The 13,624-nt window shown below is 37.1% G+C and overlaps 4 protein-coding genes across 13 annotated transcripts; 2 read left to right on the plus strand and 2 right to left on the minus strand.

Moving 5' to 3' along the window:
- Positions 1-7: 7 nt before the first annotated feature.
- Positions 8-2,246, minus strand: LOC112461928 (unconventional prefoldin RPB5 interactor-like protein). The gene is made up of 6 exons (XM_025027375.1): positions 1,813-2,246; positions 1,463-1,712; positions 1,239-1,388; positions 1,020-1,167; positions 258-957; positions 8-181 (listed from the first exon to the last, which is right to left on the minus strand). Exons 1-6 carry the CDS (start codon positions 1,900-1,902, stop codon positions 62-64), a joined length of 1,458 nt encoding a protein of 485 aa, XP_024883143.1. The 5' UTR covers positions 1,903-2,246; the 3' UTR covers positions 8-61.
- Positions 2,247-2,550: 304 nt separating this feature from the next.
- LOC112461932 lies at positions 2,551-4,580 on the plus strand. 5 transcript variants are annotated; one of them, XM_025027388.1, is made up of 4 exons: positions 2,551-2,621; positions 2,737-2,800; positions 2,880-4,044; positions 4,168-4,580. In XM_025027388.1, the coding sequence occupies exons 3-4, from the start codon at positions 3,058-3,060 to the stop codon at positions 4,321-4,323; spliced, it is 1,143 nt and encodes a 380-aa protein (XP_024883156.1). In that variant the 5' UTR covers positions 2,551-2,621; positions 2,737-2,800; positions 2,880-3,057; the 3' UTR covers positions 4,324-4,580. The 5 variants fall into 5 exon arrangements, with proteins under 5 accessions (XP_024883156.1, XP_024883154.1, XP_024883155.1 ...); XM_025027386.1 differs by having other exon boundaries at positions 2,880-2,896; positions 3,025-4,580; XM_025027387.1 differs by having other exon boundaries at positions 2,880-2,896; positions 3,028-4,580.
- A 1,024-nt stretch (positions 4,581-5,604) lies between these two features.
- Positions 5,605-8,283, minus strand: LOC112461918 (beta-catenin-like protein 1). The gene is made up of 9 exons (XM_025027353.1): positions 8,157-8,283; positions 7,564-7,943; positions 7,148-7,479; positions 6,836-7,059; positions 6,568-6,750; positions 6,360-6,507; positions 6,102-6,268; positions 5,830-6,013; positions 5,605-5,743 (listed from the first exon to the last, which is right to left on the minus strand). The coding sequence occupies exons 1-9, from the start codon at positions 8,184-8,186 to the stop codon at positions 5,655-5,657; spliced, it is 1,737 nt and encodes a 578-aa protein (XP_024883121.1). The 5' UTR covers positions 8,187-8,283; the 3' UTR covers positions 5,605-5,654.
- A 119-nt stretch (positions 8,284-8,402) lies between these two features.
- Positions 8,403-13,624, plus strand: LOC112461919 (protein arginine methyltransferase NDUFAF7 homolog, mitochondrial-like). Of its 6 annotated transcripts, none has more exons than XM_025027354.1 (5): positions 8,403-8,909; positions 9,129-9,236; positions 9,311-9,592; positions 9,688-9,804; positions 10,238-12,144. In XM_025027354.1, the coding sequence occupies exons 1-5, from the start codon at positions 8,652-8,654 to the stop codon at positions 10,745-10,747; spliced, it is 1,275 nt and encodes a 424-aa protein (XP_024883122.1). In that variant the 5' UTR covers positions 8,403-8,651; the 3' UTR covers positions 10,748-12,144. The 6 variants fall into 6 exon arrangements, with proteins under 6 accessions (XP_024883122.1, XP_024883127.1, XP_024883123.1 ...); XM_025027359.1 differs by having other exon boundaries at positions 8,723-8,909; positions 12,076-12,220; XM_025027355.1 differs by lacking the exons at positions 8,403-8,909; positions 9,129-9,236; positions 9,311-9,592 and adding exons at positions 12,421-12,640; positions 12,750-12,995; positions 13,320-13,624 and having other exon boundaries at positions 9,717-9,804; positions 12,076-12,316.

The following is a 13,624-nucleotide window of genomic DNA, read 5'->3' on the forward strand; positions in this document are numbered from 1 at the left end:
TCGGGTATGTATTGCGAAAATAAATTTTAATTTCAATATGTATTCAACATATATTTACAAGTCACTTCTTTCTTCCGGCTCGTTCAAGTTTGAACCTACTTACAATTCTTTTTTCATCTTTCTTTACCGAAACGTCATTTACTGGCGATATTTTACTTTCTTGAACTTTCTCTTGGATTACCTGCAAAATATGTCTATTAGTGTACGTACAATTATCTATGTAAAAACAACATTATTAAATTATTATTTTTACTCACAGAACTATATGCAGAATTAACGTATTCGTCCTCATCTTCTGTATCTGTACTACTATACTCGTTTAAAGGAGCAACTCGATCGTAAATCATATCATTTGGAGATCTTTTCAAAATAGACTTAGGAGTACTAAACATTTTATAAATATCTATCGGGCTTTGTATCTCCGTATCATTTGATTCAATCAAATCTGGAATATGGGATGAATGTGAAAATTCGATCCTAACGGTGTCACCTTCATCTTCAGAGATTTCATATGTATCTTCTTGCTTTAGAACAGAACAAGCTTCCTGAGGTATTGATATTTCTTCTTCTGCATTGCCTTCGTCTTCTATAACACATGGTTCAGCGAACGATATCCTCCTTCTTTCCTTTGTACTTGTGTCTTTAGACACTTCCTCAGTTCCTTTTTCAGGCGAACAACTCTCCGTTAATGTGTCTTGAATAAAATTTGCAGTAGGATGAGATTCCTCATTCTTCGTAGTATTTGTGTCAAAAATTTTATCTTGAGCCGCATCAGAAGTGATATTCGATGTACTACTTGTAATTCTGCTCGCTTGGATATTTTTCAGCTTCTCTAATTCCTCCTGAATTATTTCTGTTGTAATTTGATCGGAATCAGATGTATCCTCTTCCGATTCATCATAAGCTTCGCCGTCTTTCAAATCATCGCCATAAAATTCTTTTCGTTCAGCTTCCAATCTGCAATGATAGAACGGTAAATCATCGAATGTGAGTTTTTAATTGCACAACTGAATTGTAACCTGTAAATTTCCTCTTCTAATTCCTCTTCTATCTCTAATTCGTCAAGTCTCTTGAAAATATCTTTCTCGGTACGAATGTCAGTCTTTTCCTTTGCTTTCAACTTTGCTAATTTCTGATGATACTCCTTCTCACGCTCTCTATGTTGTACTGCAAAAAAAGACATTTTAATTTTTGTGTCCAGCGTAATATAAATAAAAATGTAAAAATTGTTTATATACCTCTCCACTCATCAAGCTTATTCTCAGTCCAATGTTCCACGATATCTTTTCCATCCTCTTTTCCAAAAACATCATGTCCCAATGGAAGATATTGTCTCATTTCGTACAAGTTCCTCTCAGTTTCTAAACTCTTCAGCATTTCATCCGCCCCTGAACATAATAACATGTAACAAGTTGTAGAATCTGATATAAATCATTTTCAAAGATTTACATGATATTTATACATGCTATTCTCCTGTTGCACAATGCGATCGCTTGTGATGCGCTGTATTTGGCAAAGTAGCCATCTCCCAAAAATACCAAGACTTCGTTAGTATGAGTTAATTTTCCTTTCATAAATGCCCGCTTGCCGATGGGCACCATACAATTCTCAGAGACAGATAACGGATATACTTCAAGTCCCTCTATTACCTTTTTGTGCCTATTCTTGTAATCGGTTAGTGTCTTGGTGTGTTTTTCATTTTGCTCAAGTTTCTGTAACGTAGCGCATTCGATTTTTAGAATGTAACAAATATAAACAAGGAATCACTACCTAAGATATAATTGAGAAGTATAGCTCCACTTATAGTTGTACCTGTGCAAACACATTGTTAAGCAATATCTGCTGGTAACTTTTTATTAATTCAGGTCCCATTGTTGCATCGTTAGTTACACTGCTATCCATTTTTATAAAGTACAAGACAGATGTATATACATGTATTTAAACAACTTTTCTCCTGTTCACTCGTGAGCTCGTCACCGCCGTCACCGGCTTCGTATTTTCATATCTCAACCAGAAAGAAACCTAACCTGAGAGCGGCCATCACGCTTCGGGGGACGGGGACACCTGTCCTAACTCCTAAAGTTTGTTCGCGTCGCATGCCCCACCATGCTCCTGATCACTCCAACGCACTCCAAAAACTCATCTGCTCCAATCGCCACTTTTTATCCGTGATCCAAGTGCTCTTGGTGTTTATTGGAGTATGCGACGCGAACAAACCTCTAATCTGCCCTCTGAGAAAGTGGACGTCATCAACTCTCGCCCAACTCGGTCAACTACGTCGTTACGCTCGGTATCGGTAATGATACATGGGTTCGTATCCGTGCTATGGTTCGTGTTCGTGTCCGAACTACTCATTGTCAGATGGAGGGGATATACCGGTCGCGCAAGTCAATGATGCAATAGCGCTAATAGCGCGCTGAGCGCGCTTTCCGAACGCAGCCTTTCGGCCCTTTCGTAAAATCGCGTGATCAGATTCACGGCGTGACAGATTCACGGATGCTTGCGACAGTTGACGATCAAAACAATGACAGAGGTCGAGTGGCTGTACAGGCTGTAGCACATATGGTAGGATAACAGTTTCCCGCCTATTCCCGCCGTTCTTTTCGTGAGCAGGGAGAAGAGTAAGTATCGTTTCGCGGAGGGTGTATTCCAACGAAAGATTATTAACGTTATCAATAATTTCATACATATGGAGCAAGATTAACAAAATTCAATAACTGATTCTGTATAAAATAGGTTTCGACAAAAGCCCGTTTATCACAGATTAGGAACGTAGGTCAGGTTACAGCATATATTACAGGTAAGAGCATATATTTATAGATTTTACGATTCGAAAAGCACTCGAGATTTTATCTAACGACTACGTTTTTTTGTTACAGGCTTTTTTTTTGTTACAGTATCCTTTCTATTCATCGCATTGGAATGATAATTATTCTACCAATTTTGTCATATTTCGCTTAACGCTCATATCTTACGGGTGAAATCACAACATTCCAAACACTATATTTGTCCTTTACACTGAAGGAGACTTTAATATAACGGGACTGTGTAGAAGTCATGGAATCGGAAGCAAGAAATCAAATTAATAACGACTATACCAACTTTTTCTACGCGACGATGTGTCACGTTTGCAAACGGTTTGGCGACGGTGTCTCTTTGAAGCGGTGCAGTAACTGTAAGATGATCTCCTATTGTGGTAAGGAACATCAGAAGCAGCACTGGAAGCAGCACAAACCTTTCTGCAAAGCCATACAGGACATGCCGCGAGACTACAGGATGGATTATCGCGGTGAAACTACGATGGAATGGGCCGAAAAGAAGATGTCCTTTGCGGAGCTAGTGTCGTACAGGCTGGGACGTCGCCTGCATGTGGATGAGAAGGAGATGATTTATTTTCCAAAAGAGTGCCTAGTTTGCCACGAATGGAAGTCGTTGGAGAGTTGTCAGAAGTGCGCTGCCAGCTTTTGTCGAATTCACAAAAACAGCCCTGACCACTGGGACATCTGCGCTCCCCTGCAACTATGTCTTGGCATAGATTTAATTAAGATAAGAGAGATTCCGGAGAACGAACTTCCGGATGTTGTCCTTAAAAATATTGTCTGCACGAGTGGATTTCAGAGCATGAGAGACTTTATAAAGGATAATTGGAATATTCAGACTGACTCGGAGGTGTTGTACACTGTCGAGGCAGACAAACTCTCGCTACATTCGACATATTCCTTAACGTTGTTTCATGCTATGCGATTATTAAACTATGTCCCAAAAAGCAACGATTTAGTCGTTCATGTTATAGGTGCAAATGTCATTGAAATAGCCTTGGTATGGACGTGGGAAGTTTTTCTGGTGTTAATGGAGACCCTGACATCAGTAGAGATATCAGTAAAGATTGTAATTATAGGGCCGGGCTTAAAAGATAAATTCGATCCGTCACGCACTGATGACTTTCTTGGGAATAACATTTTTTCTGAGTACCACGATGTGTCATACGAGAAATATGTGCGCAGTTCGTCATTCATAAAACCGAACGTGATTGTAGGATTTAGTGTGGGTATTGATGAGGAAGATGAGGATCTTGATAATAAGGAAATATCGGCGCCATCCATACATGCGATAGCGAAACAAAATTGTCCGTTCGTCTTAGGGTTTACTTTGCTACAATGTTTTCAGAATGGGATAAACAAAATTAACACGATTCTAGGTAAGGAGGTAGATTATCTCTATAGCGGAAAGAACCCATTCGCTTGTTGCAAACCGATTAGAGGCTTTGGGTGCGTGAATTATATTAATCAGTATGTAGTTATCTACCAAAGTCTTTGTTCGTAAATGATATGCGTAATTTAAGTTATCGATACAAACTGAAGGCTGTGTTTCGTGCCGAAAAAAAAGGTTGCGTGTGCGAAATGAAAGAAATAAACTGCAAAAGACTGAAATCCGACACTCCGGAATGTCTTATATTTATAATCTCTACTTATATTTATAATCCAAGAAGCCATTATTTACTTGTTGAATCGATTATCTTATATCAGTCGAGCATAAATGGATTGTAAATATAACAAGAGTGGATGCGGTAACGTGAAATATTATTACAGTGGCTTTTAGTTTTGTTTGTAATGAAGACAAACCTTTTTGATAATTTTTATAATAAAATTTATATCTTTGTAATAAATTATGTATCAAGCATTTATGATGGTAATTATTTCTGTTTCGATATTTTCTGATATCACATGTGTGAAAAGCCGGCAGCTTCTTGTGACCGTCTATGATCGCGATAATGGCAGAGATTGAATGTGTGGTCCTGGCTTCTTACCCTTCTTTACGTGAGTATCGTTTCGAGAAGCATGGATTTTTTAACGAGATTATTAATATTACTAATAACAGCTAACAGCATACACTCTTGTGCTGAGATTAACAAAATTTAAATTTTTTCTCTAAAGAATGCATTCTGACGACCTGCTACTGTCTAAAATTCTAATAATTTTCTTATTTTCCAAAAATTTTCTCAAAAATCGATGAAGTATTAGAAGAACATACTTGACCAGGCTTAGACAGCACACGTAAAAGACATCTTAAAGAGGTCTTCACGTAGTCTTAAACATGCGTGCTGGCTGGGATAAATTGCATTATTAAAAGTTTCAAGAATTTTTTAATATTTCCAAGAGCCGTGATTTTCTATAATTTTGAAATTCTGCAAGTATGAATTTATAAAAAATAGAATATAATTAGGAACGAGATGAAATATTTTAATTTAGAAATCGGCACTTTATTATTTCTTTCCTTCATTTATATTATGAGAATGAGTATTATTATATACATTATTCAGAATGCGATGGTACATTAAGATTAAAAGTAATACCAATTACAAACAATACAGTAATGAGAATTTAAGTGTTAATTATTACGATCAATCTCATTGCAATGATTACAGGTAATAGCACTGTACATAATTTCGTGATGCAATATAATTAACAATACTGAAAATTGCACTCAGAGTGTATTAGCCTGTCTCAACCTAACGACAGTAGTTATTTAACACATTTTTTTATATACTCATACTTCTATAATGGTATGTTTATTATATTGTACATTACATAATAATATAAAGTTATTGAGTCTTATGTTATAACAATATATTTTAATAATACAGAAAATACATATCAAAATTTATCAATTAATTGTAAGATATGTTGTTGCTCTGCTTCTTTCCATTCCGTATCACCGGCATCTCCTAAATTACCGGCGTATTCTGGTTTTGAAACAAAAAACATGTGAATGAATACATTGTTAATACGATTAAATATGTAGATAGGTTTTATACTATTCATAATTTACCTCTCATGATGTGGCGAATTGTTTTAAGGGATGCTCTTCTCTGCGCCAAGATTCTTGTCACTCGTTGCTTGACTGCAGGCGGACAACCAGTGCAAGCTTCTAAAAGTACATAATCTACTAACTGTAATATAAATAACCCGCCGTCTAATCTTCTCAAGTACGATTCTTCTTCGTCTTCATCGTCCTTATGATAAAAATAAAAAGAGAGCGTACATTTTTATATATCTTCATTTTTAGATGTCTCTGTTAAATGTTTTTCATTGTGCACGTACCTTCCCATTCTTTTCCACTTCTTCTACCTTTTCAAGATACTTGAAATGTAATTCCATTAATCTGTCCACTTTCTCATAATCATTCTCCGTAAACTTACTAAGTAATCTTTGACGCTGTTGTCCTTTACAGTTCTTTAACATGCTTGCTATGATTGAAATCACGTGTTCTACAAAATTAATTATTTATTATTTCGCTATAAACAGTTAAATAAGTTGGAATTTTGCTTACTAATATTAATAGATATATCGAGGCCATACCTTCATGCTCTTCTGCAGTAAGCATTCTTTTTCTATTTTTTGTTGGAGTTTTCATAAACAGAGGAAATATAGTTCGCAATCCAAGAATATCTACAAATTTGCTGCAGTTATCTTTTCCGTCCGGGCCATTCATAGCGTGATCTAAAACCTATAATTTTACTGTAGTAATTTATACAAATCCAACAAAGTCTGTTGCGAATAAACCCACTTTGAGAGATCCATTCCGTGACATCTTTTTTTCTCGTAACATTAAGTTCATAAGTTGGAGACCTTCGCCACGCAGAAATCTATCTCGATTTACAGTAGCCATTAAGCTTGAGCACAAAACGTTAAACAAATTTTCCATCATCTCTTGTTCCTCTGCAGTCTGCGGATCGTGTCTCTTATAATACTGTAAATAATCGGTTTTAAGATAATTCAAGAGCTTGGTAATGTTATATATATATGCAAGGGCTTAGAAACATACAAATACATACAGCTAATTGTTGTAGTAAAACATCAATTCCATCCAAGTCACCTAAAAGGAGTCTATTTTCTGGCGTATGCTGCAAAAGTATAGACAGGAGTTCACTGGCGTAAAGTTTGTTCGCGTCAAAAGGCGTTTTAGTTTTAACTCGACGTAACAACCATTGCATCAGACCCTGCTTTCCCGCATCCGCGCATAGGTCTGGTCTAAATTCCAGTAGATTCTCAAAAATGGCTGGAAATCAAAACCGTCGTTGAGTTAATCTAGTAGAAACATTATTTTGCAGAAAGATAAACGATATACACGTTTATTAAGTAATTACCAAGTGTGTTAAAAACACCGTCGCTCTCCTCTTTCACTGTTTCATCAAGCCTCTCGAGATTTTGTACTAGGAGAGCGCAAACTTGTTGCTCCAACAAAGCATCGATAAGTGTATCCGCGCCTTCTTGACTTTCGTGTAATATATCTACGTCAGTCAATTCCTGCAGAAGATCTACCACGCCAACTGCTACATCAGTATTTTCATGAGACAACAATTCTAGCAATGAAGGTACGGCGCCTAACTCTACCATTAACTGATACAAATCTGGATTGGTTGCCACAATATGAAGCTCTTGCAGAGTTTCGTGCAGTTCTACTTCGGATTCCATGAACCTGCAAAAGGCCAAAAAGAAACCGAAAACAATTATACATTGAGATTTTGTCAATCCGACATTTAGCTTCTACGTATTCACATACTTCTCCGGTTGATCTGGGAATTTGACTCTCATCTCCTGATTCCTCAGAGCTCTCTTCTCGAATAGAAGAATCATACGTTTGAGCGTCGCTTCATCCAACGCTTCGACTTCAGGCGCCTCGGTTTCCACATACTTCAATATATCTTGCTTTTCCTTCTCCGTTAGTTGCGGTTCGACCACGTCGTTAGCTGGCGAGGGCAAAGCAGCTCTGACAGGTGTAGCAGGTTCATCGTTCCTGGACGGTACGACATCGAGCTCCTTAGGCTGTCGTTGACGTGCATGATACGGGGTCTTTATCACCTTCTTTGGCTTCTTCACGCTCTCCCATTCATCGTCGTCGTCTTCCTCTCCCGCTGTCGGTCGTTTCGGTGTGTTTGGGGGCTGTACACATTACCATCGTTTAATTATCATTATCGCCGTTATTTGTAACGAACGGAAGAGCAAATCGTGAAATTTTCAATTTCACGATGAAAATTCCCGATAAATCAAAAGTCATGACACATAAGTGAGAGGTTAAATGAAACAAAATATATATTACTATTTCGAGATAAATATAAATTATACAAGCCGCTGCAGAATAATTCCAATACGCACCTTATAAGATAAAAGTTCTCCGATATCCATTTGCCAAAAATAGATCACGCACTTTTAAAAATTATGTTTAAAAGATGTAAAAAATTTGAATCAAGTAAAATAACACAGCTTTACGCCTACGCCACATGTGCACGTATATCTGGATTTTTTGCACTCATACACGCCTGTACTGCTAGAAGTGCGCCATATTGACACTCAACCGGTAACAAAGCTCTCTCGATAATTGCTCGATAATCAAATTCTTTTCAAGTTCTACTTTCTATCGTTATTCCTTACTTCATGGGCCAGTTCATGGAAAACCTAACAAACTAACCTAACCAATAAATCTAACCTAAATCTAACCTATATCGCCCAAAGAGGTTGTGATTAATTTATATGAAAATAATTTTCATATAAAAATCAATTATTGCACAGTTTCACGAATTGTAGTTATATAAATAATTTATAATTATTGTAAATATATATTTATTTCTACATAAAGCGCAAGTATTTAACATGATTAGGCTGTTTCGATTAGCGCGAACTTTTTCTCGTTTATCGCAAATAAGATGCTCGTCGCGCAGCTTAGAAAAGAAAACGGATCTGTATCGTCAATTATATGCAAAAATATTGGCGTGCGGTCCCATAACGCTCGCCGAATACATGAAGGAGATCTTGATCCATCCTACTGCGGGTTATTACACAACTAGAGACGTTTTCGGGCAAAGAGGCGATTTCACAACTTCTCCAGAAATCAGTCAACTTTTTGGAGAAGTATGTAACTCTCTCATTCTCGAGTTGAATGCGATCCATTATCTGATATATTAATTACGTCGACGACTTCATAAAAGATTATAAAATTGGCGTTACGTTGATGTTCTTGCTAAGAATTTGAAATCTATCTCTTCCTCTTATCATTTACGATTATTTGTCTGGAGCTTGTCAGGAAATTAATTGCCCGGAAATAGCTTGTATATTAATCATCGTTAATAGATTGTAGCAATTTGGATAATCAGCGAATGGAGAAAAATTAGCAGGGATTCTATTCAACTCGTGGAACTAGGTCCAGGAAGAGGTACCTTGATCAGTGATATCATACGGGTATACTTTTAATATGCTGTTGTTCGCAAATCAAACATACAAGCGTGAAAATGATAAAACGTCGCTTATTTCAGGTGTTCAAGAAACTAAATCTCTCAAATAAAATATCGATTCATCTGGTAGAAATTAGCCCTGTTTTGGCTGCGATTCAAGCAGAGAAATTGTGCACAGAAAGCAGAGATATTGAGCCAAGAGTCAATGAAGACCAAAAGAATTCTGTCACTCATTATAAAGAGGGTGTTACGAGAGAAGGAGTAAATATATATTGGTATTATTCTATCAACGACGTTCCTGGAAAGTTCAGTGTATTTGTAGCGCAGGAATTTTTTGATGCTCTCCCAATACACAAGTTCCAGGTACAGAAATGTCGAAACTTCGATATTGATGTATAAAAGATACAAAAAGGATAATTTAAAAATTATGTTAAAACAAGAGTAACGTTTGATTATAGAAAACTGACAAAGGTTGGAGGGAAGTCTTAATAGATATAGTGCAGGAATCGCAGGAAGAGAGATTTCGATATGTACTTTCGCAGGTGCCAACGGCTGCTTGTAAAGTGTACCTATCTGTAAGCATTTATTTGCAATGCTATGTAGCGTTCAAGTTTTAGATAGTGGATTAAGGTGATCCTAAGCTGTCTGTAATACCTACACTCGTTTTTAACAATATTTGCTTTGTATAAAAATTCTACAACTTGATGTTACAAAATGAGGGTGCAGGTCCATTCAGTAGACATCAAGGAATATCATACCGTTTGTAGAATTAGGCTGACTCCAAACAAAAAAGTTCATTATCGTACTTTTCGTTTAACTTTTTTGTTTAGAGTCTCAGCCTAATTCTACAAACGGTATGATATTCCTTGATGTCTACTGAATGGACCTGCATCCTCATTTTGTAACATCAATTATGTAGAATTTTTATACGAAGCAAATATTGTTAAAAACGAGTGTAGGTATTACAGACAGCTTTAGCATCCCCTTAATGAAAGCGATTTCTTTCAGCCGCATGAGAAAAGGGATCATGTGGAAATGAGTCCACAGTGTTCCGTAATAGTAGACCACATGTCCCAATTTTTATGGGAACACGGAGGATTTGCGCTGGTGATTGATTATGGCCACGAGAGGGAAAAGACTGATACATTTCGCGCATTCCGCCAACATAAGTTACATGATCCCTTGTTAAACCCAGGAACCGCGGATCTGACTGCGGATGTTGACTTTTTACTAATGAAAGAGATTGCACAAAAAGATGATAGATTAATCGTGTTTGGTCCGGTGACGCAGAGAAAATTCTTGAAAAGCCTCGGCATTGATTTACGGTTAAAAATGATTTTACAGAACGCAACTAGCGTTGAAAAAGAACAAATTGAATCGGGATATCGTATGATAACCGATGACGATAAAATGGGCAATTGTTTCAAAGTATTGTCTCTCTTCCCCTTCGTCCTGAAAGATCATTTGAAAAAATGGCCTGTGGCAGGATTCGAAGATGAAAGCGAAATCAAATCTTAAATTTTTTATTTTCAAGTAATATGAGAGAAACAGAGAGAATTGTTTTTATATATTTTTAGACATTAACTATATAATGACACATACAGTAAACATGTAGTGTTAATTATACACTGTACAGAAAATTAAGATAAATTTATTAAAAGAAAAAAAAAACGTTTAAATTTATATAACTTCCGAGCAAAACGATACTAATATATATTAATATAACTGACTGGGAGTGCGGCCTTCACGAATGTCGGAAAGATGTGAAGGGGCACGAACGGTCCATACACGTGAGCTTGCTGGCACGTGGACGTCTTACTATTAGTGAAAGGAACGTCACGTGCGAGTCATTAATAACTAAATAAATAAATAAACGGTCACCAGTTCGATGGTAATGTTCAAAAAATTATCATTGCATTTAAGAAACTTCATCGATTCGACGTGTCTATCCTGGATTAAAAGAAATTATTGCTTTAACCGTTTGATATAATATTTTGCAGGTGATTAGCTATTATGTAAGATTTTACGATTATCGCGTGATTAACATTAGATTCCATATTATAGTCAAGAAATATGCAAACATTGCAAACCAAATGAAAACTTTATTGTAGTCTTTATTTCAATATTTTCTCCATCGAAGTAATTATTTGAAAGAATCCAGAGGAAGAACGTGATAAACTTATCTTGGATCACGTTTTCCCCGTTTATCACGTTTATCACGTTTTCCCCGTTGTAGCCTCATGTGAAAGATCTTTTCTTTTTATGTGATACACGTGAGCAGTGCGCGAATAATATCTGCAATCTCGAAGTCCTTGACCCTTTTCTTCGCGACTTTACTTTTACTTAACGTTCCTCGCGTGTATGCCCTAGTCCCCACTTCCGTAAACTCCTTTCGCTTTTTCCTAGCACCTATCTCGGTGAGTCGAGCTAGACCAGGGACCGTGATTCGCCGCAGAACGAAAGAGCATATCTTCGGTTTATTATCGAGACCATCGCGCGAATACTTTTGCAGCAGTGTCCAGAGCTTCTCTCATCACGGTAGAATGTTCGAATACCGCGTAAGATTGAACGTGTTAATTAACGTATTCTCTTAAACGGAATCAGTGTATTACCATTGAAATCCAGAAAAATACGCGCAACAGTTATAAGTTTACGCCGCATTCAGCAGTTAATAATAGAGCAATTCAATTAGAGTGATATTAAATGCCGGGAACAGTGAAAAAGCTTAAAAGTTAAAAAAAAGTAAAATATATGAGCTTCTCAGAAACTAAATTGCTCAATTCTGTAAAATAAGATGAGAAAATTGAGTGAAATACTCACTGAATTTTCGCATTGTACTGTTTTAGTCGGCAAAATTTTCACCGAGTCAGTTTGAAAGAGTGATGCGAAACTAAACATTTCAACTGTCGCAAATGTTTGCGGTGACAAGCACGGCGAAGCTCGAGATCGATGAGCATTTTAAATCCGCAGTAACGATCTCCAAGACTAAGAATGTCAAACGCAGGAAGAATCATCGTTGGAATAACGACGATCCCAGAACGTTGCATCTTATGCGAGTTAAAGGATTTCCGCGACTATTGCCCGAAGGTAATTCGAAGACCGCATATGGTGTCACCGATAGCAACGAATAAAAAGTTAAGTTTGCGATTTCGTAAATTGCACGTACATACGCTACAAACTCGTTATTTTAGGCATTCTCGCTTTGGCCGATTATTGTCGATGGCTTCGCGAATTATCTTTATCGTATGCTTTGCTGAGCGACGAGCTGCTCTCAGCTTTGTGCTCGGTAAAGCAAATTCACTTGGAAACTCTACGAGTGGAGGCACATCCGGAAGCGAAGCCTCTTCCATGTGTCAGCGACAAAGCGTGGTCCGCGTTTTCAAATCGTTTGCCCGACATAAATCTCGCGCTGTAAGTAAAAATAAACCAATAATCTTTGGTCGCGTGTGATTATTACAATACCCACGCGATGTGAATGGAAGTCAAAGTAAGCTACAGCTAATCTTCTATTTTTCGTTAGACTATCTTACATGACCGACGACGATGATAAAAAATTACTCTTCACGTCGCACATCCCCGTAACGCATTTGTACCTTGGTGACGAAACATCAGAGTCGACAATGTCACGGATAAGCAAGCAATATCCACAATTGATTGAATTAGTTATCGCCGCTTATGGATGTGGTCCGATTGATCGATTCCTGATTTCCGTGGCCAAGAACTGCCCGCGGCTTAGCGCCGTCGGTTTGGGCGATTGCGAAATTACGTATGTGAATATAAAGATGCAACATATATATACATCGCTGCCCTAATTCAATATTGAGAAAACTCAAAAATATTGCAAATTTAAGTTTCAATGCTTTCATGAAGATACGCAATTTGAAAACTAAAGAAATTATCGTCTTTACTTTGTTTAACACTAATGTTTAATTTCGCATCATCAATTTGGGTAATTTGCAAAAATATCTCGTTATTGATACATATTTCAGTACTGTAGTGCGGCAGGCGGCAGTGATATATGTCAAAGACATCAATCACCCTTCCAACAGAATATTAATAAGAAATAATAACAATTTTTTCACTCTTATAGTTGTTCTGGGTTAGCGAAATTCGTTGCGTTGTGCGCACATCGTCTGCAGGTACTGTATGTTTCGGAAACATCGCTGATAGAAGATGCGGACCTCGATATCGCTAAAGTGTCGACGAACTTATCTTCGCTCCTTGGTCGAACGTGGATACCAGAGTACGTACCATTGTGGTAATCTCCTGAGAAGTGAAAAAGAGGTTTCAACGTAATTTACAGCCGTAACAGGATACATGACGAAATAAAATATTCACGACGTAGTTTTCTATTTTTCACAAATTACATAATAACTTACAGAGATTTTGCAATGT

This window comes from Temnothorax curvispinosus, unplaced genomic scaffold (genome assembly GCF_003070985.1).
Source record: "Temnothorax curvispinosus isolate PA1 unplaced genomic scaffold, ASM307098v1 QBEX01011887.1, whole genome shotgun sequence".
In the NCBI taxonomy this organism is placed as follows: domain Eukaryota; kingdom Metazoa; phylum Arthropoda; class Insecta; order Hymenoptera; family Formicidae; genus Temnothorax; species Temnothorax curvispinosus.